The sequence below is a fragment of the Garra rufa genome, chromosome 6 (assembly GCF_049309525.1).
Source record: "Garra rufa chromosome 6, GarRuf1.0, whole genome shotgun sequence".
NCBI classification, from domain to species: Eukaryota; Metazoa; Chordata; class Actinopteri; order Cypriniformes; family Cyprinidae; genus Garra; species Garra rufa.
In genome coordinates this window covers 38,805,863-38,832,697 of record NC_133366.1, presented here as the reverse complement: position 1 = coordinate 38,832,697, position 26,835 = coordinate 38,805,863, and the positions used below count along the sequence as shown (strand labels likewise).

The following is a 26,835-nucleotide window of genomic DNA, read 5'->3' as shown; positions in this document are numbered from 1 at the left end:
CATAATAATAATAATAATAATAATAATAATAATAATAATAATAATAATAATAATAAATGTTTTTGAGCAGCAACTCAGAATATTTGAATAATGAAGGATCATGTGACTGGCATAATGATGCTAAAAAATCAGCTTTGAAATCACAGGAATAATTCCCATTGAAATATACTCAAATAGAAAGTAGTTCAAAATTGTACTGTTTCTGCTGTACTTTGGATCAAATAAATGCAGACTTGGTGAGCAGAAGAGCCTTATTACAATATAACTGTTTAAAAACGTTTGACTGTACTACACATATTTAGTTGTATATATTGTTAATCCTAAATTAACAATTTTATTAAAATCTCTAGGCTACAATTTATTTTAAAATTATAATAATAACTAGGGAAGTGAAATGACAGAATGACTCAAATCCACAGAATTTTTTTTAAGGTTCTCAAGAGAGACTTTAGTAAACAGACACCTCCAATATCGTGTTACATTTGGGGTCTTTTTTAAAAAGAAGTCTCTTATGTTCACCATGGCTGCATTTACTCAATTACAAATATAGTAAACCAGTAATATCAGGAACTATTATAATAATTTAATACAACTGTTTTCTATTTTAACTTTTAGCGTCCATGTGTTACATGATGTTTCAAAAATTATTCTAATGATTTGATAAAACATTAGTCTATTTATATCATCGTAGTCAAAACATTTGTGATGCCTAATAGTTTTTAATAAAAATGTGTAGTTAAATAAATACATTTTTACAAATGCTATCACTTTGAATCAGTTTGATGCATCCTTGCTGAGTATTAATTTCTTGAAAAAAAAAAAAAAATCTTACTGACCCCAAGCTTTTTGAACGAAAGTGTGGAATTAAAAAAAATACTGACACAAGAGGGCAGACATGAACCTTGTTTTGGCTGCTTGTCATTGCGATTATATCCTTGAATGCGTGAACAGAAGATTTCACACCGGAGCCCCGGAGAGACAAAAACTGATGACCAGACTCTACTGAAATAATGCCAGCGCTGTGATAACGTGGCAGACTCTTGTTTAAGTTCAGATTTTGTGAGGTTCGGCACGTATAGATCGTGGAACATCTCACAGAAGCTTGTGATTTTATAGTGAAAGGATTTTTTTTTTTTAATTTATATGCAATACCACTGTGGTTACTGCACATTTTGACTAAGACATCATTACTAAACTATTTCTGACCTTCTTTTGTACAACTTCATATCTCTGGTGACTCAATCATCAATATGCATGAGTCATTAAGCCGCGGATTTCCCCGGTTTCTCTTTTATTGATCCGCGTCTGAGCTGCTCCGATAACAGCCTAAAGACAAGATGAGACAACTCAAGGACCATGTCTCCACATAGAGGAACCGGAGAGGAGCTGTTATTGTTATGTAGGATATGGTGACAGTGACAGACAGGTTGATCGAGATGGATGTGAGATGTCGATTACTCTTCATCGTCTGCTCGCTTCAGCTCATCGCGTACAGTGACGGGTCTCTGTTCACCGACTGTATTCAGAGCAAAGGGAAAGCGGGTTTTTATGAGGGATCCATAGACTCAACCGAATCAGGGGTTAAATGCATGAACTGGAGCGATGTGCCCGGTGTTATAGAGCGGTATCCGGGGAAAGGGCTTGGGGATCACAGCTTCTGTCGGAATCCGGACGGAAGAATTCGTCCGTGGTGTTTCTTCCCAAACAGCCGAGGACGCATAGATTGGGGGTACTGTGACTGCAAGCAAGGTAGGCTATACCAGATAAACTATTTAATTTGCAAAAGCAGCCATTTATATTACCTTATGTGAGACTGTGCGTCAAGCATGATTCAGTTTTTTAGACAAAAGAGTTAACGAGCCTTAGTTGTTAAAGATATTAAGATTATGTGTATTCTTACATCTGCTAAAGTTATGATTAAGAATTAAGTCATAGTCAGGTCAAAAAACGTGCGGGCAAGCTAAGACATGTTCAAACTTCAATGCATCCACGCGTGGGAAAGGTATACGCCTCAGGTAGCACCTAAACTGAGAACAAAGCGGTCACTCTCATCCGACGCACGAAGTTGTTTTATCATTTTGGTCGTATCCTACTTTGAGACAACCATCTCCAACAGCAGTTTTTGTAATTTAATATAATTTCTGTTGCAAAAGTGGCTCTTCAGAAGTTATATTGTGCACGAGCGCGTCTTGCTCGCTCCTGCGTTTAGTTATTTCTGGAGCGCGAGATTAAGAGTCAATGCGCTAATGAGAAAACTAGTACGATTTAATTTGACAATTAGTATTTGAAATTACGACCTTTGCGACAACGTGAGAGAATAAATAGTTTTGAGAGAGACATAAGGTTTACTGTACGGGAGAGCGGGGAAGTGTCACACCTTTTACTCTAATGAGTAAGGTAGGTTTGTTTTTAAAAGGCATTTTCTGGGTCATTCCTGGAATTCGGTAATATTTCAGTCTCCCAAAGTTTTTTAAGTGGTGGTTCTCCAAAATTAATTGCTAGAAGCTTTTTATAACACTTTGGTTTGCCCATATAATGAATAAAAATAATGATTGCATTATAATATATATTAGCATAAAATAATGTCTAATATCTATCTTAAACCAAGCATTTTGCAAGGTATTTTATAAAAAACAGATTAAGTTATGTCCCTCTGTCTGAACTCAACCCTGTCACACTAACCATTCTATGCCCATACTCTTCACATATATGACATCATTTACCAGAAATTACATCATTTAGGTCTCTTTAATAGTGGTGCAGAAAATGGTTAGTAGTATCATTCATATTTACATACATTCATATTTTTGAGGTGTATTATAGTCATGGGGTCTTTTTTAATACAATACAATTAAGATGGAAAATAATTTTTAATTTTTGCATTTTAATCAGTAAGTATATACTGTATATACTATATGTACTTATTTTATTGCTGCCATATGTGGTCTACTCTTCTACACTACATGAGAAGCCGTGGCCATTTTAAGTGAAAAACCACAACCTTTTCACACTCAACCCCGTCACAAATATACAGTTAAGTCAAAAGTGTACATACATCTTGCAGAATCTGCAAAATCGTACAAAATGCATGTTGTTTTTTTTAGTACTGACCTTAATACAATATTTCACAAAAAAGATGTTTACATATAGTCCACAAGAAAAAAAAATAGTATAAAAATGACCCCGTTCAAAGGTTACATACAGTTGTTTTTTAATACTGTGTTGTTACCTGAATGATCCACAGCTGTGCTTTTTTGTTTAGTGATAGTTGTTCATGTTTGTCCTAAACAGTTAAACCTCCCACTGTTCTTCAGAAAAATCCTTCAGGTCCCACAAATTCTTTGTTTTTCCAGCGTTTTTGTGTATTTGAATCCATTCCAACAATGACTGTATGATTTTGAGGTACATCTTTTCAAACTGTGGACAACTGAGAGACTCATGTGGAACTATTACAGAAGGTTCAAACGCTCACTGATGCTTCAGAAAGAAACCAGATGCATTAAGGGGTGAAAACTTTTGAACAGAATGATGTGTGCATTTTTCTTATTTTGCCTAAATATCATGTGTTTTTCATTTAGTACTGCCCTTCAGAGGCTACAGAAGATACTTACATGTTCACCGGGAGACAAAATAAGTTTACCCTGATCTTCAAATTCAAAAAGCTTTCACCACCTGGCTTTAATGCATCGTGTTTTCTTCTGAAGCATCAGTGAGTGTTTGAACCTTCTGTAATAGTTGCATACAAGTCCCTCAGTTGTCCACAGTTTGAAAAGATGAATCTCAAAATCATACAGTCATTGTTGGAAAGGGTTCAAATACACAAAGAATCTGAAAAACCAAAGAATTTGAGGGACAGCAATGAAAGCATTTCTTGCTGATTACCATCTGACATGTTAAAACAAAATGTTTTAGTTAAATAAATAAAAAAACAAATTATGATGTTACATTTGTTAGCATTAAATTGGTATGAGGGACACATAAGCAGTAGGCAGATGTTTGTTTTATAACAAGTTTTGTGTAAAATCCTTTTTTTGTCTTTAATGCCTTCTGTACAGAAGTCTAGGCTACAAAAGCTCAAATTTCCATAGGTTTTCCCAAGAAAAAATGTTCATGGAACACACACTGACCTTTCTAAGAACTTATCTCGAAAATTTAAATACAGACACAAATTGTCTAATGATGTTACCAATGGGGTCTAATATTGGCCCTGAAAAGAAAACTTGGAGATGGCTAAAACTGCTGTCTAAGTTCCTCCATAATCTTTTTGTATTTATTATTTTTGACATTTGTTTACAATCTTTTCAATTTTATTAGTTAAAAAGCACTTTGTGAACATTTGATCAATGTGTTAATGTGTATTAAATGGAAACCGGATGAGTTTATTTAAATATTTTAGTAATATATTAGTTTATATTTCCAGCACATCAGCAGCCTATCAATTTCCAAACGTTCTGTGAATGTTTTGATCCGCTGAAATGTTTGAAGAACATGTGCTGGCATCATGCGTGGTTGTGTGTGTGATTTATAACTGCTCTGAATGCAGCAGCTGGGCTGCACATACTGTAAACACTTAATGCATGAAAAGTGCTTTCACACACACAGAGACATCTGTTCCAGTAGCAAGTGGATATATATTAATACTGAAAAAGTATTTGTAATGCAAGTTTACATGAATCTACTTTATGTGTCTAATTTTAGGTGGTATTTTGGGTACCTCTTTGGTTTATACAACTTAAAAAATTTAAATGATTTCACTGTTTTGTGCCAGTCTGCTGTAATTTGATAAACTTATTATCTCTGAATTAAGTTTATTCACATCCAAAACTCTAAATGAGAACTATAATAGTCACAACTGGAAATTAATATACTTTAATATATTATTAAATGTCCAGTTAGAATGGAAAGATAAACTTTAATAGTAAAGAAATGTTTTTTCTCATCTCTGCTCACTGGCTTTATAATAGACCTGATTTTACTGCTGTACTCAATAGCTAACATTGTTTTCATGACATACATTATAGCTGGCAGTAATTTGCAGCTTCACACGCACAAACATACACATAGAGCTGACTAGAACTCATGTGGAGGTTAAAGCATTATTCTGTCATCACATAAAGCAAGTCATGGATTTATGTTTTCTTGCTGTGTAACTGTGGGAACATTCATAATGTGTACATTTATCAACATTATGGAGACCAGCAGAACCAAATGTCTGCAGAACATTCACTTAAGTATATTCACTTATATATATATCACCTGCATAAGCAGGAAAAGTCAACAACACTGTCAAGTTTAACTCACTAACTTTGTGCGTTTGCAGGTTCTTTGCGACTGCAGGGAGGCAAATCTAAGCTGGATGGTACGGTAGAAGTGTATCTGAATGGAGTGTGGGGAACCATCTGCAGTAATGGCTGGGATGACCGAGATGCCGCTGTGGTGTGTCGACAGCTGGGACAGGGGTAATACACATACACACATATACAGTACATACAGTATGTATAACATACTGTCATACCACTTGTACTATTTCTGCAGTTATGTATACTGTGTGATGACTTATTACATTTGCCAAATATGCAGTATACCACAGAGCACATGGTGCAGAATACTAGATGCCATAATGTAATGCATTGGACTTGACCTTCCAATTCTAGTGTGATGAATGACCTAAAGTATTATCGCCTGCAATGCAGGGCTTGATGCTTACCTTTTCCTAAAGGGCACAAGTTCCCCCTAAGTTGAAAAAATGTTTTTTATCTAATAAAGGGATACAATTATTTAATTTATTAGAATACCAAAGGTACACTAGGGTTTAAACAGTTCATTTTTACACATAATGTAATTAAATGCACAACACAGGACTTTTAGCTGTAAACAAGACCAAAATAACAAGACCAAATGTGACTGTTTCTGGCTGCTTATTTAAAAAGATGTGGAAGATAAAGTATGCACTCTTAAAACCATCTATAACCATCTATAATCTATTGTAATATTACAATATAAACACTGTAAAGTAAACATTGTGTACAGTCATGGCCAAAGGTTTTGAGAATGACACAAATATTAGTTTTCACAAAGTTTGCTGCTCAACTGCTTTTAGATCTTTGTTTCAGTTGTTTTTGTGATGTACTGAAATATAATTACGAGCACTTCATACGTTTCAAAGGCTTTTATCGACAATTACATGACATTTATGCAAAGAGTCAGTATTTGCAGTGTTGGCCCTTCTTTTTCAGGACCTCTGCATGCTCTCAATCAACTTCTGGGCCAAATCCTGACTGATAGCAACCCATTCTTTCATAATCACTTCTTGGAGTTTGTCAGAATTAGTGGGTTTTTGTTTGTCCACCCACCTCTTGAGGATTGACCAAAAGTTTTAAGATTTGGGGAGTTTCCACGCCATGGACCCAAAATGTCAACATTTTGGTCCCCGAGCCACTTAGTTATCACTTTTGCCTTATGGCACGGTGCTCCATCGTGCTGGAAAATGCATTGTTCTTCACCAAACTGTTGTTGGATTGTTGGAAGAAGTTGCTGTTGGAGGGGGTTTTGGTACCATTCTTTATTCATGGCTGTGTTTTTGGGCAAAATTGTGAGTGAGCCCACTCCCTTGGATGGGAAGCAACCCCACACATGAATGGTCTCAGGATGCTTTACTGTTGGCATGACACAGGACTGATGGTAGCGCTCACCTTTTCTTCTCCGGACAAGCCTTTTTCCAGATGCCCCAAACAATCGGAAAGAGGCTTCATCGGAGAATATGACTTTGCCCCAGTCCTCAGCAGTCCATTCGCCATACTTTTTGCAGAAGATCAATCTGTCTCTGATGTTTTTTTTGGAGAGAAGTGGCTTCTTTGCTGCCCTTCTTGACACCAGGCCATCTTCCAAAAGTCTTCACCTCACTGTGCGTGCAGATGCGCTCACACCTGCCTGCTGCCATTCCTGAGCAAGCTCTGCACTGGTGGCACTCCGATCCCGCAGCTGAATCCTCTTTAGGAGACCATCCTGGCGCTTACTGGACTTTCTTGGATACCCTGAAGCCAATGCAGTGGAAAGTTTTTTTTCGGGATTAAGTTCATTTTCATGGCAAAGAAGGACTATGCAATTCATCTGATCACTCTTCATAACATTCTGGAGTATATGCAAATTGCTATTATAAAAACTTAAGCAGCAGCTTTTCCAATTTCCAATATTTATGTAATTCTCAAAACTTTTGGCCACGACTGTATATATACACATACTGCTGTTCAAAAGATTTTTTATGTTTTTTAAGGAGTTCTCTTATGCTCATCAAGGCTGTGTTTATAAACACAGAGAAAAACAGTAATATTGTGAAATATTGCAGTTTAAAATAATGATTTTCCATTTGAATACATTTTAAAATAGAATTTATTTCTGCAATTTATTTCGAAATTGCATTTCGAAATATATTCACATAGAAACAAAGTTATTTTACATAACATAATATTTCACAATAATACTGTTTTTTCTGGATTTTGATCAAATAAATGTGGCCTTGATAAGCATAAGAAGCATTAAAAGTCTTACTGATCCCAAACATTTTAACGGCAATATATATATTACCTATTATAAGCATAAACTTTACTATGAATTAGCATATGAAAACATTACTTTGTCCAGTAATGTAACATTTCTGCAATATTTAATTTTATGCTTAATTTTCTCACAATTTCCATACACTATGCTGTAATGTATTTGAGGCTAAATGCACATGTGACCGTGAATAGAGTCAGTTGAAACATCTCCTTCTTGGCTTATTTAACAGGACTATCAAGAGTTAAAGGAATATTTAAACCAAAAAATGTAATTCCCCCATAACTTACTAACTCTAATGTTATTCTAAATTCTTTAGCAATTAAATACAAATATCAAAAATGTAAAATTCTAAATAACCATCCTTGAGATTCTAAAAGGATGCCAGCTTCTGATTTAAACATTGAATGTGGTGAGTTCATGTAACAATAATGTCTTATACCACTAGTGTTGTATAATGCATACAGTTTCACACTAAAAATAGTAGGCAGTATACAGAGTAAGAACAGAGTATGAGTATTTTTCCCAACACCTAAGTACAAACAGGACAGTCCATGTACTGCTGAAATATTCAGCAAACATTATGTCTGTCCTCAGTGAGCTATACAGTGGTAAAGCATGCACAGAGAGACAAATTTAAAATACATCAGTTTTTCGAAGCCACATTGTCATTGCTGGGATAGCTATTGTGCTCTGATGACCCTATGCTGCCCGTTTGTTTATTACCTATACACAAAACAACCTTTGTAAGGTTGTGCATGGAATCCTTTGGTATTTGACCCCAGTGGGCCAAAGGTCAAAGGTCAATTTTTCACCTTTAAAAACGGCATATGCTTAGTGAGTTGTCCAGCAGTGAATATGTGTGTGCTGGTGTTTTAAAAGATTGGCGATCTCTCTTGAGACTTCTAATCTTTGTCACGAACACACCCATGTGGTTTGTGTCTATCACACTCTCACGCATGCCTATCTGAGAGCGTTTGTCTGAGATCATTACCGAGCGTGCTTAGAGAGAGGTGACCGCAGGGTCTCGTAGATCACATGACGCAACTGCAAGAGTTATAAGTCTGACAAAAAGTATTATTTTACTATTAAAACACAGACAGACAAATGCACATTTGTGGACCTGTCATCATTTGACCTCAGGAGCTTAGAACCCATTTGTCATTTGTGAATAATTCATTGGGTGTCTCAACTTTGATAGATGAATAGACATGAATTATTTAAAAGCTGGAGAGACAGATAGACTTCACAGACTTTGATTTATGTCTTCTATCTGTCTGTCTACCACAGGGGTTCTCAAGCTTTTTTGCTCCGCACACTACCCACATAGCAGAAGCAGTACACATTAAGATCGATAGGCAGGAAATGATGTTCTTAGGAGTAAAAACGCATTCATTATCATTGATATATTAGACATTTTTTGTCAGTTTTTATATAACAATGTAGTTCAGCTTTGAAAAATTAGTTTTGATAACTTTTTGCTCCATTCTTTTGCTAGTAATCCTCTTGTTTGTACATATGATCTACCATCTACAGACTTCGACAAAGGTAGATGAGTAGTTAAAACACCATAAACAATAAATAAATGAATAGCTGAGAAGACTTAATGTACAGAAAGCAAATAAAAGCAATAATGATAATGTCCCTTTCTGTTTCAGCTATAGAGCGCGTGCACGTGTGAGTCCTCTGTCACGTCTGGTGGTGTCTGTAGTTCACTGGCAGACTGTGGGCTGTGATGGACAGGAAGAGGACTTACTGCAGTGCAAACACACCGTCTGGAACGGGGGAGGGTGTGTTAACCGGCAAGCGGCTGCCGTCTCTTGCACGCCAGTGGAGGGTATGTACAGTACACGCTGCTCACACAGTCTGTACATAAACACAAAAATAATCAGTAATCACAAAAATTTACTCAGTAATTTAAAATTTAAGGAGAAGTTCACGTCCAGAATAAAGATTTCTTGATAATTTACTTACCCCCATGTCATCCAAGATGTTCATGTGTTTCTTTCTTTAGTCACAAAGAAATTAAAGTTTTTGAGGAAAACATTCCCAGATTTTTCTCCATATAGTGGACTTCAAGGGTGGCCACCAGTTTGAAGGACCAATCTGCAGTTTATCACTGTTTTGGTGCAGTTTTAGTGCAGCTTCAAAGGGCTCAACACAATCCCAGCTGAAGAATAAATGTCTTATCTAGCGAAACAATCTGTCATTTTCTTAAAAAAACTAATATTTATACACTTTTTAACCACAAATTCTTGGCTCGCATTAGCTCTGTGATGCACATGTGCGTCTTCATTACACAATGTTGGAAAGGTCACGCGTTACGTAGGCCTAAGTACGAAGGCCAGTGTTTATAAAGTGAACATGCAAAGAATGTCAAACACCCTTTAGAAAAAAAGGTAAAACAACGATGTCAGATGATTTTGAAGTTGGAGGAGAAAATGAGATGGAGTTTCAGTCATACCCAACCTTTTTAAACCGAAGTACACAGACGAAGAATTAACTTCGCGTGACCTTTCCAATGTGATTACGTAATGTGTGAAGACGCATGAGCTAGTGCAAGATGAGCATTTGTGGTTAAAAAGTGTATAAATATAATAAAAAAAAAATTTACCAATAGTATTACAAGAAAAGACCCTTATTCCTCAGCTGGGATCGTGTAGGCCTCGTTTAAGCTGCACTGAAAATGCAATTTGGACTTTCAAACTGTTGGGCACCATTGAAGTCCACTATACTAAGAAAAATCATGGAATGTTTTCCTCAAAAACCTTAATTTCTTTGCAACTGAAGAAAGAAAGACCCATGTCATCCAAGATATTCACGTCATTTTTTCCTCAGTCACAAAGAAATTAATGATGCATTCACGCCATGTCGTAATTCTGAAATCAAAACATGTGACATTCTATGCTATCTTAATTATGTGTTTCAATGGCAACACTATCAACGCCAAAGCCCTCATGTGTTCCCGAACTCGTAAACTTGTAAACTTGGAATCTTCTGAGTTACGACTTAAACCAGTAACAGATGTACCACGTAACCTCCGTCAGGTTAATTTGGGTGCTACTTAGGCGCTACCTTTGAGTCCGACAACATGGAAAGCTATGAGTAAAATATCCTGTGTTTTCACCTCGGAATTACGGTAATTATGACATGGCGTGAAGGCAGCATAATTTTTTTGAGGAAAATATTTTACGATTTTTTTCTATATAGTAGACTTAAATGGTGCTCAAAGGATTGAAGGTTAAAAATGAATTTCCATTCAGGCTCTAAATGATCCCATCTGAGGAAATAAGTATCTTATCTAGCGAAACGATTGGTCATTTTCTTAAATAAATTCACATTTATACACTTTTTAAACACAAATGCTCGTCTTGTCTAGCTCTGCGAAGCACATGCACACTCAGTGCACCCCGGTTTAAGACAGTTATGGTATGTTGAAAAACTCCTCTCATTTTCTCCTTCAACTTCAGAATCGCCCTACATCGCTGTTTTACCTTTTTTGGTAAAGAGCGTATGATCTTCTTTGCATGTTCATTTTAAACACTGGGTCGGTATACTTCTGCAGCAATGTACGATTTTGAAGTTGAAAATAAAATGGGATTTTTTCGAGATATCCTAACTGTATTGAACCGGAGTGCACACTGCAAAAAAAGCTTTTCTTACTTAGATTATCTAAAATATCTAAAAATTCTTAAATCAAGAAGGATTTTCTAGATGAGTAAAAATTATATTCTTGTTTTCAGAAAAAACAAGTCAAAAGTAAGTGAGTTTTTGCTTAGAACAATCAAAATAATCTGGCAATGGGGTAAGAATTTTTTTTTATTTCAAACAGGAAACAAGATTATTCTTCTTACCCCATTTTTACTCGTTTAGAAAATCCTTCTTGATTTAAGATTTTTTTTATATTTTGGCTGGAAACAAGACAAAAAATCTATGTAAGAAAAGCATTTTTTGCAGTGCATGCACATTGTAGAGCTAGACAAGACGAGCATTTGAGGTTAAAAAGTATATAAATTGTAATTGTTTTTAGAAAATAACTGATCGTTTCGCTAGATAAGACCCTGATTTCTTGGCTGGGATCTAGAGTCCTTTGAAGCTGCATTGAAAATGCAATTTGGACCTTCAAACCATTGGCCACCATTGAGGTCCACTATGTTTTCCTCAAAAACCTTAATTTCTTTGCAACTGAAGAAAGAAAGACATGAACATCTTGGATGACTTGGGTGTGAGTAAATTATCATGAAATTTTTATTTTAATTTATTTTTATTTTTTTTAAGAGAAAATAACTTACATGTTTGTGTGTGTGTGTGTGTTTAGCTTCAGTGTTTGTCCCGGTACGTCTTTCTGGTGGGTCATCAGCGTATGAGGGCAGAGTGGAGGTGTATCATGCAGGACAGTGGGGAACAGTGTGTGATGACCAATGGGACGATAATGACGCTGAGGTGGTCTGCAGGCAGCTGGGGTTGGGGTAAGACACACACACACACACACACACACACACACACACACACACACACACACACACGTATGTTGGTTTACATGTTTTTATGGGGACATTCCATAGGCGTAATGGATTTCATCCTGTACAAACCGTATTTTCTATGGCCCTACACCTACCCTACACCTAAACCTAGCCCTCACAGGAGATTGTGCACACCTTTACTTCCTCAAAAAAACTCATTGTGCATGATTTATAAGCCTGTTCAAATAAGATTCATGCATATGCTTACTTGCCATTCAATACATTGTGAATGCCACTTATGAGAAAGAATGAATGAATTCAGAAGACGCTACTGAGCTTTGTGTATGCCATTACATTCATGTTGTGTCTCATATTACGAAGAAAATGCTTGAAATACGATCTGACACTTTGGACTGGAATGTGTTGAATCACATTTCAAACCATGTATGGTTTGTATTGTTTTTAATCTATAATAATTCTATTATAATTTTAATCTAATATAATAATTAATAATTATATTATTTAGAAGATATGCTGATGAATTGATCACAATTAAATCAAATATTTATTTGACACTATCAGTTCAAGTTTTTGAACAGTAATATTTTAATGTTTTTTAAAGAAGTGTCTTCTGCTCACCAAGCCTGTGTTTATTTTGATCCAAAGTACAGCTAAAACACTAACATTTTGAACTGTTTTTACTATTTAAAATAACTGTTTTCTATTTGAATATGTTTTAAAATGTAATTTCTTCCTGTGATTTCAAAGCTGCATTTTTAGCATCATTACTTCAGTCACACAATCCTTCAGAAATCATTATAACATACTGATTTTCTGCTCAAAAAACATTAATATTTTTATTATGTCGAAAACAGCTGAATATTTTTTAGAAAGTTCAGTAGAACAGCATTTATCTGAAAAATAAATCTTTTCTAACATTATAAATGCCTTTATGGTCACTTTTGATCAATTTAAAGCATCCTTGCTAAATAAAAGTATTAATTTCTATAATCTTTCTATTCATTAAATAATCCTGAAAATAATATTGATAATAATAATAATAATAACAATAACTAGTAAAAAAATTGTGATGTTTTGCTTTGGATCAAATAAATGCAGGCTTGGTGAGCAGAACAGACTTCTTTAAAAAAAAAAAACATAAGAAATCGTACTGTTCAAAAACTTTTGACTAATTGGATTTCTATTTTTAATTTTAATTTATTTTTAATTCATTATTAACTGACAGCCCTACAAAAATGACTAAACATATCTGCCTGTCTGAACAAAAGCATAGAGGCCTGACCTGGTTTCTTGGGAACAAACTGTCTATTTAGAGGAACACCAGGGCGTTCTTTACAACTGAGATGTGTGAAAATAGAAGAAAGATAGAGAGGAGGTAGGAGTGTTAGACGGAGAGAGGCAAAGAGAGGAGTAAAGTGTCTTCTCTGCATAAAAATGTGAAATATTTTCTTGGGAGGTTCCTGCCACACAAAGCCAAAGTGTTCTCAGTAAGAAAGAGAGAGTGTGAGAGACAGACAGAAAATGGAGATAATGAGAGGATGAGAGCCAGAGGAACACAGAATGAGAGGGCAAAGAGGCGTGAAGGCTGATTTAGAGGGAGGAAAGGAATTGCAGAGGAACGGAAAGAGGCAATGGAAAGATCAAGATGTGAATCAGGTTGATTGTTTCAAGCTTTTCAACTATATTATACCGACGAGCGTAACAAATGGTGCCCAAAAGTGAGCTTTGCAGGTGTGTGTGAGTTTGTATAATAATCACTCCTGTGAAGGGCTCTCTATTGAGCGGAAAAACTCCTGTGGAATAAAACGCGTGGGTTCGTGCACATGTCAGAGACTGCAGTTCCACTTCATTTGCCTCATTTTGCCTTTCACTGATTATTGATTGCTGAACTTTGTGCTTGATTGCCTATTAATCACAGAAAGGATTAAAAATATATAATCTCATTGCACACTCTTAATGTGGCCCACTGGAGTACTTGAATTAATTCGATTTTGGACATGAGTGTTGCATCTAGAGTCTGTTTTTACTTTTCTCTTTCATTTCCTGTTATGTACTGCAGTGGCCCATTTTTTTCTGCAAATCAATGTGAAGCTCATCAAATTAAAAAGAGGTATCATACTAACATAAAAAATTGTAATAGACTGAATCAAGGAGCAATTTTATCCTTCAGGGCTGTAATATATATTCATGTGCAATTTCAGTAAGAAATATTAACTTTCATTAAACAATAGACTATTCCTAAATTTATTAGTCATTTACTGCAAGTGTAACCCCTCAAAAAATTACACAATCACAATGTTTACGATGTGGAATGTAGCTTTGTGTTTGCTGAATTTAAAAAAAGGATTTTTTTTTTATTGAAAAAATTTACTTTAAAATAATATACTTAAGAGTGAAATTAATGCAATGTTTATAGACATTAAATTGTATGTTATTTGCAATGAAATAAAATTGCATTACTTGGTATAAATTTAAAACAAATACAATTAGCTGAACTATAGAGTTCTTTTTTGATCCACTTATTTTTAGATGTATTTTCAAATTGAATTGTCTTTGAAATTGGGTTATAGTGTACCTTAGAATGTACTGGCAAGCATTTGTGGTAAAAGAAAATATGCTTTAATGTCAATTTTGAAACACTGTTGAAACTTGAAACTTATAATTTAGAACAATTCAAATATATTAACTATAAATGTAAAAAATGTCATTTAAATTTACACTACAGTTACAAAAATTATCAAATACTTTACATGTGCTTTAATATGTTTTGAGTTCAACACATCAAAATAAATCTACTTCTTTAAAGCACAATAAAAGATTATTAAAACATAATTGGACATTATTAGTGTCAGGAATTGAGTCGTCCTGTCATCATAAACTCTTGCACTTCACATCATGGACTTCATTCCCCACAAGCCACTGCACTAATCACTGCATTCACCTGCTCCTTGTTTCTCACTGCACTGATTACCGCTCACACCTGCACCTCATTTCTAGGACTGCATTTAAGCCACTCTCACACTCAACTTCTTCGCGAAGTCTTGTATTGCCCCGGCTACATTCTGAGCGTTTCTTTCCCGTGTTTTTGATTCCTGGACTCCCTCTTGTGTTTGATTCTCGCTGCCAGCTCCGACCTTTCTGCCTGTGTTTGACGACGATTTCTGCTTGCCCCTGTGTGTTTGTCTGTTCCAATAATATGCTGCGAATGGATCCGCTCGTCTCCGACCGTCCTTGTGACAATTAGCAAGCACACATTTTAAATGTGTACTTAAGTGTGTTAAGATAAACTTCAGTGACTTTTTCTTTTAATAATTATTAATATTGTTTATCTACAAATACAATTTTTGTTAAATACTTTTGACATTTAACACAGAAAGTGCACTTTTAAACTGTAAGTGCGATTACTTATTGCACTTATTTTTCACAAAGTTATCAGTTCTTCAGTGTTTGAAGAAGCTCATCTGAATCAAAATAACCTTCAGGAGGAACTTAGCAGGACGCTGAATCGCTGCGGCCTCCTGCTGCGAGATGCACAACACAAACAACTCCCTCTGATTTTCTAATGACTATGTAAATGAATGACTACAAATCAGCTGGAAAAATCAGGGTTGTGGGATGCTTTAATCTTTATCTACAAAGTGATTGTTTTACTTTGTCGTTAAGAATTTCAGTGATATGAATTTTACATTAAAGTATTGTTTTTCTTTTGTATTATTTTCTGATGTATGTGTACAGGGGCATTGCTAAGGCTTGGGTGGGAGCGTATTTCGGCGCAGGCTCAGGGCGAGTATTGTTGGATGAGGTGAGCTGCACAGGAAATGAGCTTTCCATAGAGCAGTGTCCAAAAACTGCCTGGGGGGAGCACAACTGTGACCACACAGAGGATGCTGGAGTGTCTTGCATCCCACTTACAGGTACACATAATTATTTATTTTTGACTCAGGACCACAAAACCAGTCTTAAGCATGGGTATATTTGTAGCAGTAGCCAAAAATACATTGTATGGGTCAAAATTATCTATTTTTCTTTTATGCCAAAAATCATTAGGATGTTAAGTAAATGTTCCATGAATATGTTTTGTAAATTTCCTACCGTAAATATATCATAACTTTATTTTTGATTAGTAATATGCATTGCTAAGAACTTCATTTGGACGACTTTAAAGGCGCTTTTCTCAGTACTTAGATTTTTTTTTGCACCCTCAGATCCCAGATTTTCAAATAGTTGTATCTCGGCCAAATATCGTCCTATCCTAACAAACGCATAGGACTAGTTTTGTGGTCCAAGGTCATATTTATTTATTATTTATGTATATGTAATGGTCATATATTTGGTCTTGGTCAAATACTTTTTGTTCTTGGGAGGACATTTTAAGGTTTGAAACTTGGAGGATGTTTCAGTGGTACAAAGACCTCTTTTGTCTAAAGATTAAGAAAAAAAAAGATTTCATGTCATGACCTTTTTATTCAAACACTTCATGTAAAACTTAAAGTTCACTTCTAGAATAAAAATTTTCTGATAATTTACCCCTATGTCATCCAAGATGTTCATGTCTTTCTTTCTTCATTAGAAAACAAAAAGGTAAGGTTTCTGAGGAAAACATTCCAGGATTTTTCTCCAATATAGCGGACTTCAGTGGGACCCAATGGGTTGAAGGTCCAAATTGCAGTTTCAATGCAACTTTAAAGGGCTCTACACAATCCCAGCTGAGGAATAAGGGTCTTATATAGCAAAACAATAATTTTCATTTTCTAAAAAAATATAAAAATTTATATACTTTTTAACCACAAATGCTTGTTTTGTATTGACTCTGCGACACATGTCTGCGATATCACGCATTTTGTAAAGATCACGCGTGGTTAGTTGTTTGTGTACATTGGTTCAAAAAGGTAGGGTAGGGATAAGAATTTTAACTCATTTTCTCCTCCAACTTTAAAATCGTCTGACATTGTAGTTTTACCTTTTTTTGTAAAGGACATTTGACTTTCTTTGCACGTTCGCTTTGTGGGTCACTATGTGTTGTGTGAAGGCAAGCTAATACAAGACAAGCATTTGTGGTTAAAAAGCATGTTACAACCTTTTTTGCTACATAAGACCCTTATTCCTCAGCTGGGATCGTGTAGAGCCATTAAAACTGCAAATTGGACCTTCAGCCTGTTGGGTCCCATTGAAGTCCATTATATAGAGAAAAATCCTGAAATATTTTCCTCAAAAACTCTAATTTCTTTTCGACTGAAGAAAGAAAGGCATTAACATCTTGGATGACATGGGGGTGAGTAAATTATCAGGAAATTTTTATTCTGACAATGGCCTAATCCTTATGAGACATTTATTAAAACACATATTTTGCAGGAATTGTTTTACATTTATGTCCATCTGTGGTTGATGTTAGTACCAGGTGTTAAGAGATCCTCTCTCTTTCTTTCTTTCTCTCAGATGGTGCAGTGCGTCTGGTTGGGGGTGTGAAAGGTTATGAGGGGAGACTGGAGGTTCATTATAGAGGTCAGTGGGGGACTGTGTGTGATGATGGCTGGACACAGACCAACACACAGGTTGTCTGCAGGCAGCTGGGCTTCAGGTAGCACACAGACACATGCATAATATGGATTATTGATTTGGTTGCCGGTGTGTTTATTATTGACTGTTTTGCTAATTAATGCAGGTTAGGGGAGAGTGTGTCAGCAGGGAAGTTCGGGGTGGCCACAGGTCCCATTCTCCTGGACGATGTCAGGTGTACAGGAAAAGAGCCCACAGTCACACACTGTAGCCGGAGGGGCTGGTTAAAACATGACTGCACTCACCACCAAGACGTAGCCATTGTGTGCAACCCCCAACGTTCCAGACACGGAGTGCCCACCAGTAAGAGCTCTGACACACACACTTTAACAGTGCCTTATCCACTTTTTTCTTCCAGCAAGATTGGGTTTGAATTTTATGAGTCTAGCTTCCGGTCTCATCCAGCTTGTTTTTCTGCTTGATACTGCAAATTGGTGTGTCTTACCATATTATTTTATTGCATTATCTTAATTATGAGCACACTGGTTTGTAGTGCAAACAGTTTTACCATTTACTGCACGTTGCTATTCTTCTCGTTATTTCCCTATAGTGGCTATTGGCTAATGAAGCAGAAGTCTCATCTATAAGCTTACTAACATGTTAAAGAAAAATGTGGATACATTCTCTTTACTCTAGAACAATTAAAAAAACACAGTACATCAGCAATACATCTGACATGACCTGTGAAATCCAGACACCATTTGAAAGTTTGAAACCTAAACATGCTGAAATATCAGTTGTTTTAGTATTTTTCTCATCAAACATCTTTGTAACAATTATGTTTCGTCTCTTCTGTTGCTCGCATCTTCCCTGACAGTAATGTAAAATTGAATGCTATTAGAAACTTCAGTGGGTATCATCAGTCATTTTAAAAATATTTAGGGTAATACTTTAGAATAGGTAACACTTATTCACTATTAACTACGACATTTCCCTCAATAAATTACTAAATTGCTGCTTATTAATAGTTAGTAAGGTAGTTGTTAGGTTTTAGGTATTGGGTAGGATTAGGGATGTAGAATAAGGCATTAATATATGCTTAATTGGTACTAATAAATGGCCAATATTCTAGTAATATGCATGCTAATAAGTTGTAGTTAATAGTGAATAAGTGTTACCTATTCTAAAATGTTACCATATTTAGCAATGAAATTACTATCTATGCGGGCTGTCAGTCAATGAAAAAAATAAATCACTATTATTTACAAAATTCACTATTTAAATTAATGTTCAGATATACTGGTATTAAAGTCAAACTTCTGATTGTACCATCAGTCAGTTTTAAGAATATTTAAATTTTTTTCTTATTTATTACTAAAACACTATTAATGAAAAAATACACTATTTATTTGTAAGTAATTTTAACTGCTGTGTTACACAAACCAGGCATAAAAATGATATCTATTTTGTAGAATGGATTACATTGCTTAAAATACTCTAATGTGCACACCATATGGTTCTAATATATGAGGTAATATACTTTTGTGTGAGCACTTTAGAGTTATGCTGACTATTATGGGGTTGCTTTGGTGATCCCTCTACACCTGTAGCCCATGTGGCACAAGGATTGGCCCATTTACACACACATAAAACCTGAATTCTCCCTGTGAGGAAGTCTATTTGTCTGTCAGTAACATGACATGCACTACTAAATATATGAATATGTAAATATGTATGCAAAATCCACAAAGAAATTATGATCTGACGGATCATCAGTAGAAAGTTCTCTCTGGTATTTTATTAGGACTCAGCTTTGATTCAGCATTGTGTTTCAGCTGCGTTAAGACAGAGCAAACGAGTTCTGCTAATGGTCAGAGGGCATGAAGTCAGACGTTTAACAAGTACAGCTGCCACTAGACCTATCATGCCTGACTCCTGCTGAGCTTCATAAAGAGCGGATGATTTTACCGGATCCAGTCAGACATACAGTTACACATACATATGGAAAACACTCCTACACATCCAGATGACAGAATTCACTTCGTTTTCATTATTATAGCTGTACGTCAGACTAAAATGAACTTAAATTCATTTAGCATTTATTAACAGCTATAAATGAAAGCAATGGTATTTAGTAAAAAAAGCAATGACATTAAAGGGATAGTTTACCAAAAAATGAAAATTACCCCATGATTTACTCACTCTCAAGCCATCCTAGGTGTATATGATTTTCTTCTTTCAGACGAATACAATCGGGGTTAAATTGAAAAATGTCCTAGCTCTTCCAAGCTTTATAATGGCAGTGAATGTGGGTAGAGATTTTGAAGTTCAATAAAGTGCAAATCCATCCTAAAGTGTACTCCACACAACTCTGGGGGGTTAATAAAGGCCTTCTGAAGTGAATCGATGCATTTTTGTAAGAAAAATATCCATATTTAAAACTTTATAAACTGTAATCTCTTACTTCCACTTACTGGCGTACACACATTCATGAGAAAGTGGTGTTCCAGCAGGTGACAATTTATCATAAATGGATGCACTATTTTGCTTCAGAATTTTTACCCTCATTCACTGCCATTATAAAGCTTGAAAGAGCCAGAATATTTTTTAATATAACCCATGTTCACCCTTGGGAATAAGATATAAGTGTGACATGATTTTGCGTTATTTTGCTGCTCTTTCCAAGTTGTTTTCCACTCTTCCCCACTATCCTAGAACACTTTAAATGCAGCAGATGAGAATGTGTGTGTGTGTGTGTGTGTGGGTAATAGATCTAATGGGCAGCAGGCCAGACAGAGTGTGAATAACAGAATGAGTGACAACACTGGAACTGGGAAACGGTGAGGAGTGTGTCAGTTACACATTCTCACACATACACACACTAGACACTATTGTCTGTGTGTAAATGCCTTGCTGCAGTCGTTTTTCCTGCACTCTCTGTCTGATTTAACTTTATTGACTTTGGACAGAGAAGCTGATGCTCAAGAGACTTCACTGAGCAGGTCTTCCTGTTCAATTCATCTTACTCAAAGTGATTCAGATCAATGTTTTTTGTGTGTGTATAAACTTAAAACTAAAGAAGTATTCTTTAGTATTCTCATCAAACACATTTCAGTATTTTTTATATGGGCAGACATGCACACACACATACACACACACACACACACACACACACACACACACACACACACACACACACACACACACACACACACACACACACATGTTGGGTTTACATGTTTTATGGGGACATTCCATAGGCGCAATGGTTTTTATACTGTACAAACCGTACTTTCTATCGCCCTACACCTACCCTACACCTAAACCTAGCCCTCACAGGAGACTGTGCATATCTTTACATTCTCAAAAAAACGTATTCTGTATGATTTATAAGCCTTTTGAAAAGTGGGGACATGGGCAATGTCCTCATAAGTCACCCTCTCCTTGTAATACCTATGTCATACCCATGTTATTACACAAATTTGTGTCCTGATATGTCACAAAAACACACACAAACACACACACACACACACACACACACACACACACACACACACACACACACACACACACACAAATCTACAGTAATCAATCTAAATGGCCGTATGCGATAGACTTCTGTTGTATTTCTTTTAATTAATAGATGAAGTTCATTTTAAATACTATAGACTATTTTTGGTTTGTTATTGCATTTTTTAAAAAGTAAAATATAACAGTTTTAGTCCTTTTTTCCCTTTGGATGTCTCCGAATGGAGTTTTTGTGAGATTTAGCTACCTTCTGGGGACAATTTGTTGTGTATTACCATTTTTATTACTACCCTAAGCGTTTCCTCCTGATTTGCTTCTTGAATTCATCTTACATGTGCACGCACACACATATTAGACTTCCTCTGTCAAGTTGATGGCTTTATGAAAATGTGGTGAGTGTAGCTCAATGGGAAACTCCCAGAGCTTAAATAATGTTTCCTTTTCACTGAATGAGCTTAAATGTAGTTCCTACTCGCTTGTGAGCCACATGGAATCCATAAGGGTCTGTGCCCACAAAACTCAGGTTTCCACAGGACAGGAACACCCGTCCTTCACAGAGTCATTCATTTCAGTTAGTAATACTCTCAGCTCCATTTAACACATTTGATCATGCTTAAATGCGTTCTGCAGAAATCAATTCCCCTCCTCAATCAGCACAGTGATGTGTGATGTGATTAACAGGAAAAAATCTTACTGTTCAAAAACTTTTGACTGGTAGTGTATTTAAAAACAAACAAATGAAATATTATATAATATAATATAACTTTTTACCATTTCCAAGAAATGCAGCCTTGGTGAGCATAAGAGACTTTCGTTCAGAAACCTTAAAAAATCTTACAGACCCCAAATCTTTGAATAGTAGTGTATAAGAGTGAAAGATTGCCAATATATATATACAATCACTCAAGTTCTCAGTCCCAACATGCAGTCCAAATAAATAAAACCTTTCTGAGTGTGATTTTTGGAGCGTTTTCATGACATCTCATCGACAGAGCTGATGAAAAGTAGAGACCATCTGAAAAAACCATTTCAGCATGGATGTTTATCATATGTGAATGTATGTGTGTGCTGCTGGTGCTGAAGGCTTTATGAAGCACATTTTATTTAATAAAAAGTACTAGAATAATTGCTGACAAGTGATACATGACTGAGAACTGACCTTCAAGCTTTAGGAATGATTAGTATTGCAGATGTTCATAAAGTTGTATGTTTTGTTAACATATAGAATATGTAGCAGAGCAGTAAGCCATGAGAAGCTGTGCACTAAGTTACTATAAACTGACTCAGGTGGTAGTAATAATAATCAAACTGTAAATCTAAAATAATCCAAGCCTGTAGGCTGTGTACGGTTGTCACGCAATAAAGCAACTTGGCACATTCATGTAAGATTCAGCTATTGTGCAGTCATGACTTTGCATAAATTACTTATTTAGAATCAGTTTTATGAACAAATGTCGCTATATTTTAACCTTGGCTGCAGATGTGATTGAATGTATGGTTAGTCATGTTTTCTTTTTCTTGCACAGAGTGTGTTGCTGATATTGCTGACGGGTCTGTAGCTGGTGATTGATTGCGATTGTGTGTGTGTGTCTGTCTTATGTGTAAGTGGAGGCAGGTGTTCCATGAGTGGAAACCTAAAACTCTTCCTCCAGCACCAGGTGTTTTTTATGTCTCTTACTGTGTTACGCACATGTAACCCAGATCGCTGAAGAGATTCTGTTGATGTAAGGAGAGAGAGAAAAAAATATATAAGGACTAACACTTGTGAATATATTTATATATATATATATATATATATATACATATAAAACAGTTATTTTATTAATATCTGTGGGGAAAGAAAAAAAAATAGAAAGTTTAAGATTCTAAGAGAAAATGCATAAACTAAAATCATAAAACTCATTTAGAAAAGTTATCCTATTTAGCAAGACGAAGATTGGTTCAATTCAACGAGTGGGAGTTAGCCCTGCCTTAAAAGGTGGTTTCAGGGCAAGGGTGATGCAACACTTTTGACGAGACAGCGAAGCGGCTAGTTCGAGTCAGAGAAACTGCTGGTGCGATCTTAAAGAAAGAAACAAGAGAATTAGAACGAACAAACCAAGAGTTAAATCAGAGAAACAATAGACAGACTTTTAGATTAAAGTGCGAATTGAGTTTGATCAGTCAAACTTTACGAGTGAATGTGTTATTGATTGCTACGAAGAGAATACATATCCAAAGTTGGGAGTTTTGTTCTTCATACCCGAGAATTGAGTTCTCTTGGTGAGTGCTGTAATTAAATAATTTTTTTTGTGGGTAAAATGCTTGATAAATGGGGTTGAATCCTACTAAATTCTGATGTTATATGCAGTTGTATGTAAAATAGTTGACCCTTTTTGTTTATAATGAGAATACTATTGCATGTATGTGTTGAATAATTAATGTTTCAGAGTTAAAAGTCACCTTGAGTGGTTAATAGAGGTTATTTTACTGAATTTCGTCGTGTATTTGAGCTATGAGTTAATACGCGATCATGACGCACATGTAATACGGGCAGATGAGGCCTAGTGCGTCATCAGAAAAATAGCTCTTTGCACATACAAACTAGATGTGCTAAAGTAAGACGGAATTTCAGTAAAAGGAAAAATGTTGAAAGGTGTTTATTTGCGGACTAACTGCTCTAATGATGTATATTTTTGAAAGGAATGTCTAATTGTATTTTTGGCCTTGTCTTTGCAAGGTTGGGTCTTTTCTTTCTTCCCTTTTCCTTTTGTTTCTTCTTCTTTTCTACTTTTTGTCATTTCTGAGTCGGATGCTGCACATTTCCTGGACACCTGATGATTTTGAAGAAGAGTTGTATGTGAATTGTCCCTGCTTGCTTCACATCGGAAACACCGTTGCGAGCGGGAACTGGCGAGCCAATTGCCCATATAAGGAAGGACCGAGCTTGTGAATCAAGGAACGAACAGAGTGGTATGATTGAGCACACATCTGAATTGAACTGTGTTGATCTGAGATACATTGCGGAAGAAGGATCTCGTGGGAGCGGCATTCGAACTGGAACTGAGAATTAGTGTGTGTATATATATATAAAGAGGAATCTGAATTATATTGAGACTGCTAATTAGGCTGTAATTTGACCTGTAATTTTATTTTCTCTACTGTTATTTTTTTCCCTTTCAAGTTTTATTGTATTTCATTTCATTTTTTTATATTTTATTTATTTATTTTTCTTGGAGAACGAGAGTAAAAAGGGTATTTTTAAAGGATTATCATTTGGAAGGATTGTATTTGAATTTAAAACGTATACTTAACCTAAATGAGCCAATTAGAAACGAACTGAATAAATAGGTAAACAAATAAATTATATACATATATTAATAGAATAAGGGTCAATTAAATTTATTAGCTTGAAACTAAATAGGTAATAAAAAACAATAATAATTATAAATTAAATAGGAAATATAAATAAGGGCTATAATAAGGTTACATTTAATTGTTCCACGGCAAATTCTTGCTGTTCTCCTGGTCATTATATATATATATATATATATTTTTTTTTTTTTTCTTTCCCTCCTGTGTGATGTGATGTTTCAAAATTCACTGCTTCATTATTCAAATTCCTTAAATACATCATACTAAATTTTCTAACGCAACGAGTGTTTGTCACAAATTCTTTCTCCCCTTGCTGTTGACGCAGTCTCTTGAGCGAACCTGGTCTTCTGATCACTGGTCCAAATTTTGAAGCGGTGCACTTCACGCTCACCTGCATATTTCACTGTTTGTAAGTGAGGGTTGCACTGTCGCCGCGACGCAGGTTACACACACACACATGTATACGGACCTAAGTTGTCCTTCCATACCCTCTCATTTCATCTGTTGTTTAAATTCATTTCAGATAGTGAGTTTAAGTAATAGTTCACCCCCCAAAAAATCATCATGATTAAAGTCAATGTCATCCAAAATAACATAGGACCGAATTGGCTTTCATTGTATGGATATAAAAAAAAGAAAGCTGTTTCAGAATGTCTTCTTTTCTGCTCCACAGAAGATAGAATATCATGCAGGTTTTGGAATGAGTTCGAAACCAGAGAAGTGTTACGTATACAATAGGAATCACATTTGTCTATTGGATATTTGTCATTCAGCAGACATTTTATTATCCAGAGTCACTCACAGTACACTTGTCAGGGGTTTAGTCATCCTTGAGTGACCCTAGGTCTTCATCATTCAGAGATAAGTTCATAAGTTTCGGACGAGTTTAACGCTTGTCAAAGCATAATGCACAATTTTGAGTTTCAAATAATCTGTGAATTTTTTTTCAAGTTCCAAATCTGAGTTTTCTTTTCCGTTAAACACAAAAAAAGCTATTTTTGAGAATGTTGGTAACCAAACAGTTAACAATAATCGATGACTATGGAAGTCAAGGGCTATAAATGCATACAGATTTGAAATGACTTTTAATTTAAAGGGATGGTTTACCCAAAAATTAAAATCTGTCATTAATTACTCACCCTCATGTCGTTCCAAACCTGTAAGACCTTTGTTGATCTTCGGAACATAAATTAAGATATTTTTTGTTTAAATCCAAGAGCTTTCTTGTCATGATCGGGGCTGTGGGTTTTCCCTCAGCCACCTGAGGTCGCTGTTTGCACTCACTCCTCTGATTCTTCACGTCTGTTTTGTCATTTGCACTGATCACCCACATCTGTTCACAATTATCATTTGGACTATAAGAACTCTTTCTGCTCACTCTGGATTCAGGTCTGCATTGTCTTTTGTCATACATGTTATTTTGTGTCCCTATTCTGCTCTGATCGTGTTCCTGTTCAGTTTATGTTTCAGTTTATGTTTAGTCTGCCGTGTTGGCTTTTGGTTTATGTTTGTTTTGTTATTTTCTTCATTAAAACATCTACTCCCTGCATTTGGACCCAGACCTCCCTATCTTTCCGTGACAGAATGCAGACCTCGATAATGGGTCCAGCAGGGAGGAATTTTTTTTTTGAGGCGGCGACCATTCCCTCTGCTCCAATGACGGAGGGGATGTCATTTGAGGCGGCATCGGCAGCGCGCTTTGAGTACATATACGCCTGCCTGGCGGTGGATGCTCGTATCGCCGAGGCTATGCAGAAGCGCACCTGCTTTGCGGTGGGGGTGGAGACGACTGCGCTCTCTGTTCCGGACGCGGCGGTGACCGCTCTCTCTGTTCCGGACGCGGCGGTGACCGCTCTCTCTGTTCCTGACGCGGCGGTGACCGCTCTCTCTGTTCCTGACGCGGCGTTGACCGCTCTCTCTGTTCCTGACGCGGCGTTGACCGCTCTCTCTGTTCCTGACGCGGCGTTGACCGCTCTCTCTGTTCCTGACGCGGCGGTGACCGCTCTCTCTGTTCCTGACGCGGCGTTGACCGCTCTCTCTGTTCCGGACGCGGCGGTGACCGCTCTCTCTGTTCCTGACGCGGCGGTGACCGCTCTCTCTGTTCCTGACGCGGCGGTGACCGCTCTCTCTGTTCCTGACGCGGCGGTGACCGCTCTCTCTGTTCCTGACGCGGCGGTGACCGCTCTCTCTGTTCCTGACGCGGCGGTGACCGCTCTCTCTGTTCCTGACGCGGCGGTGACCGCTCTCTCTGTTCCTGACGCGGCGGTGACCGCTCTCTCTGTTCCTGACGCGGCGGTGACCGCTCTCTCTGTTCCGGACGCGGCGGTGACCTCGCTCTCTGTTCCGGACGCGGCGGTGACCTCGCTCTCTGTTCCTGACGCGGCGGTGACCGCTCTCTCTGTTCCTGACGCGGCGGTGA

The 26,835-nt window shown here is 36.5% G+C and overlaps 1 protein-coding gene across 1 annotated transcript in view; it reads left to right on the top strand.

Moving 5' to 3' along the window:
• Window positions 1-1,431: 1,431 nt before the first annotated feature.
• The window catches only part of prss12 (serine protease 12), a 49,265-nt gene continuing 23,861 nt past the window's right edge, over window positions 1,432-26,835 (top strand). The window contains exons 1-7 of the mRNA XM_073842796.1: window positions 1,432-1,749; window positions 5,321-5,459; window positions 9,213-9,391; window positions 11,873-12,023; window positions 15,774-15,952; window positions 17,475-17,616; window positions 17,701-17,897. Of these exons, the coding sequence (XP_073698897.1) occupies window positions 1,437-1,749; window positions 5,321-5,459; window positions 9,213-9,391; window positions 11,873-12,023; window positions 15,774-15,952; window positions 17,475-17,616; window positions 17,701-17,897 (1,300 nt within the window). The 5' untranslated portion in view covers window positions 1,432-1,436. The remainder of the gene's footprint in view (window positions 1,750-5,320; window positions 5,460-9,212; window positions 9,392-11,872; window positions 12,024-15,773; window positions 15,953-17,474; window positions 17,617-17,700; window positions 17,898-26,835) is intronic.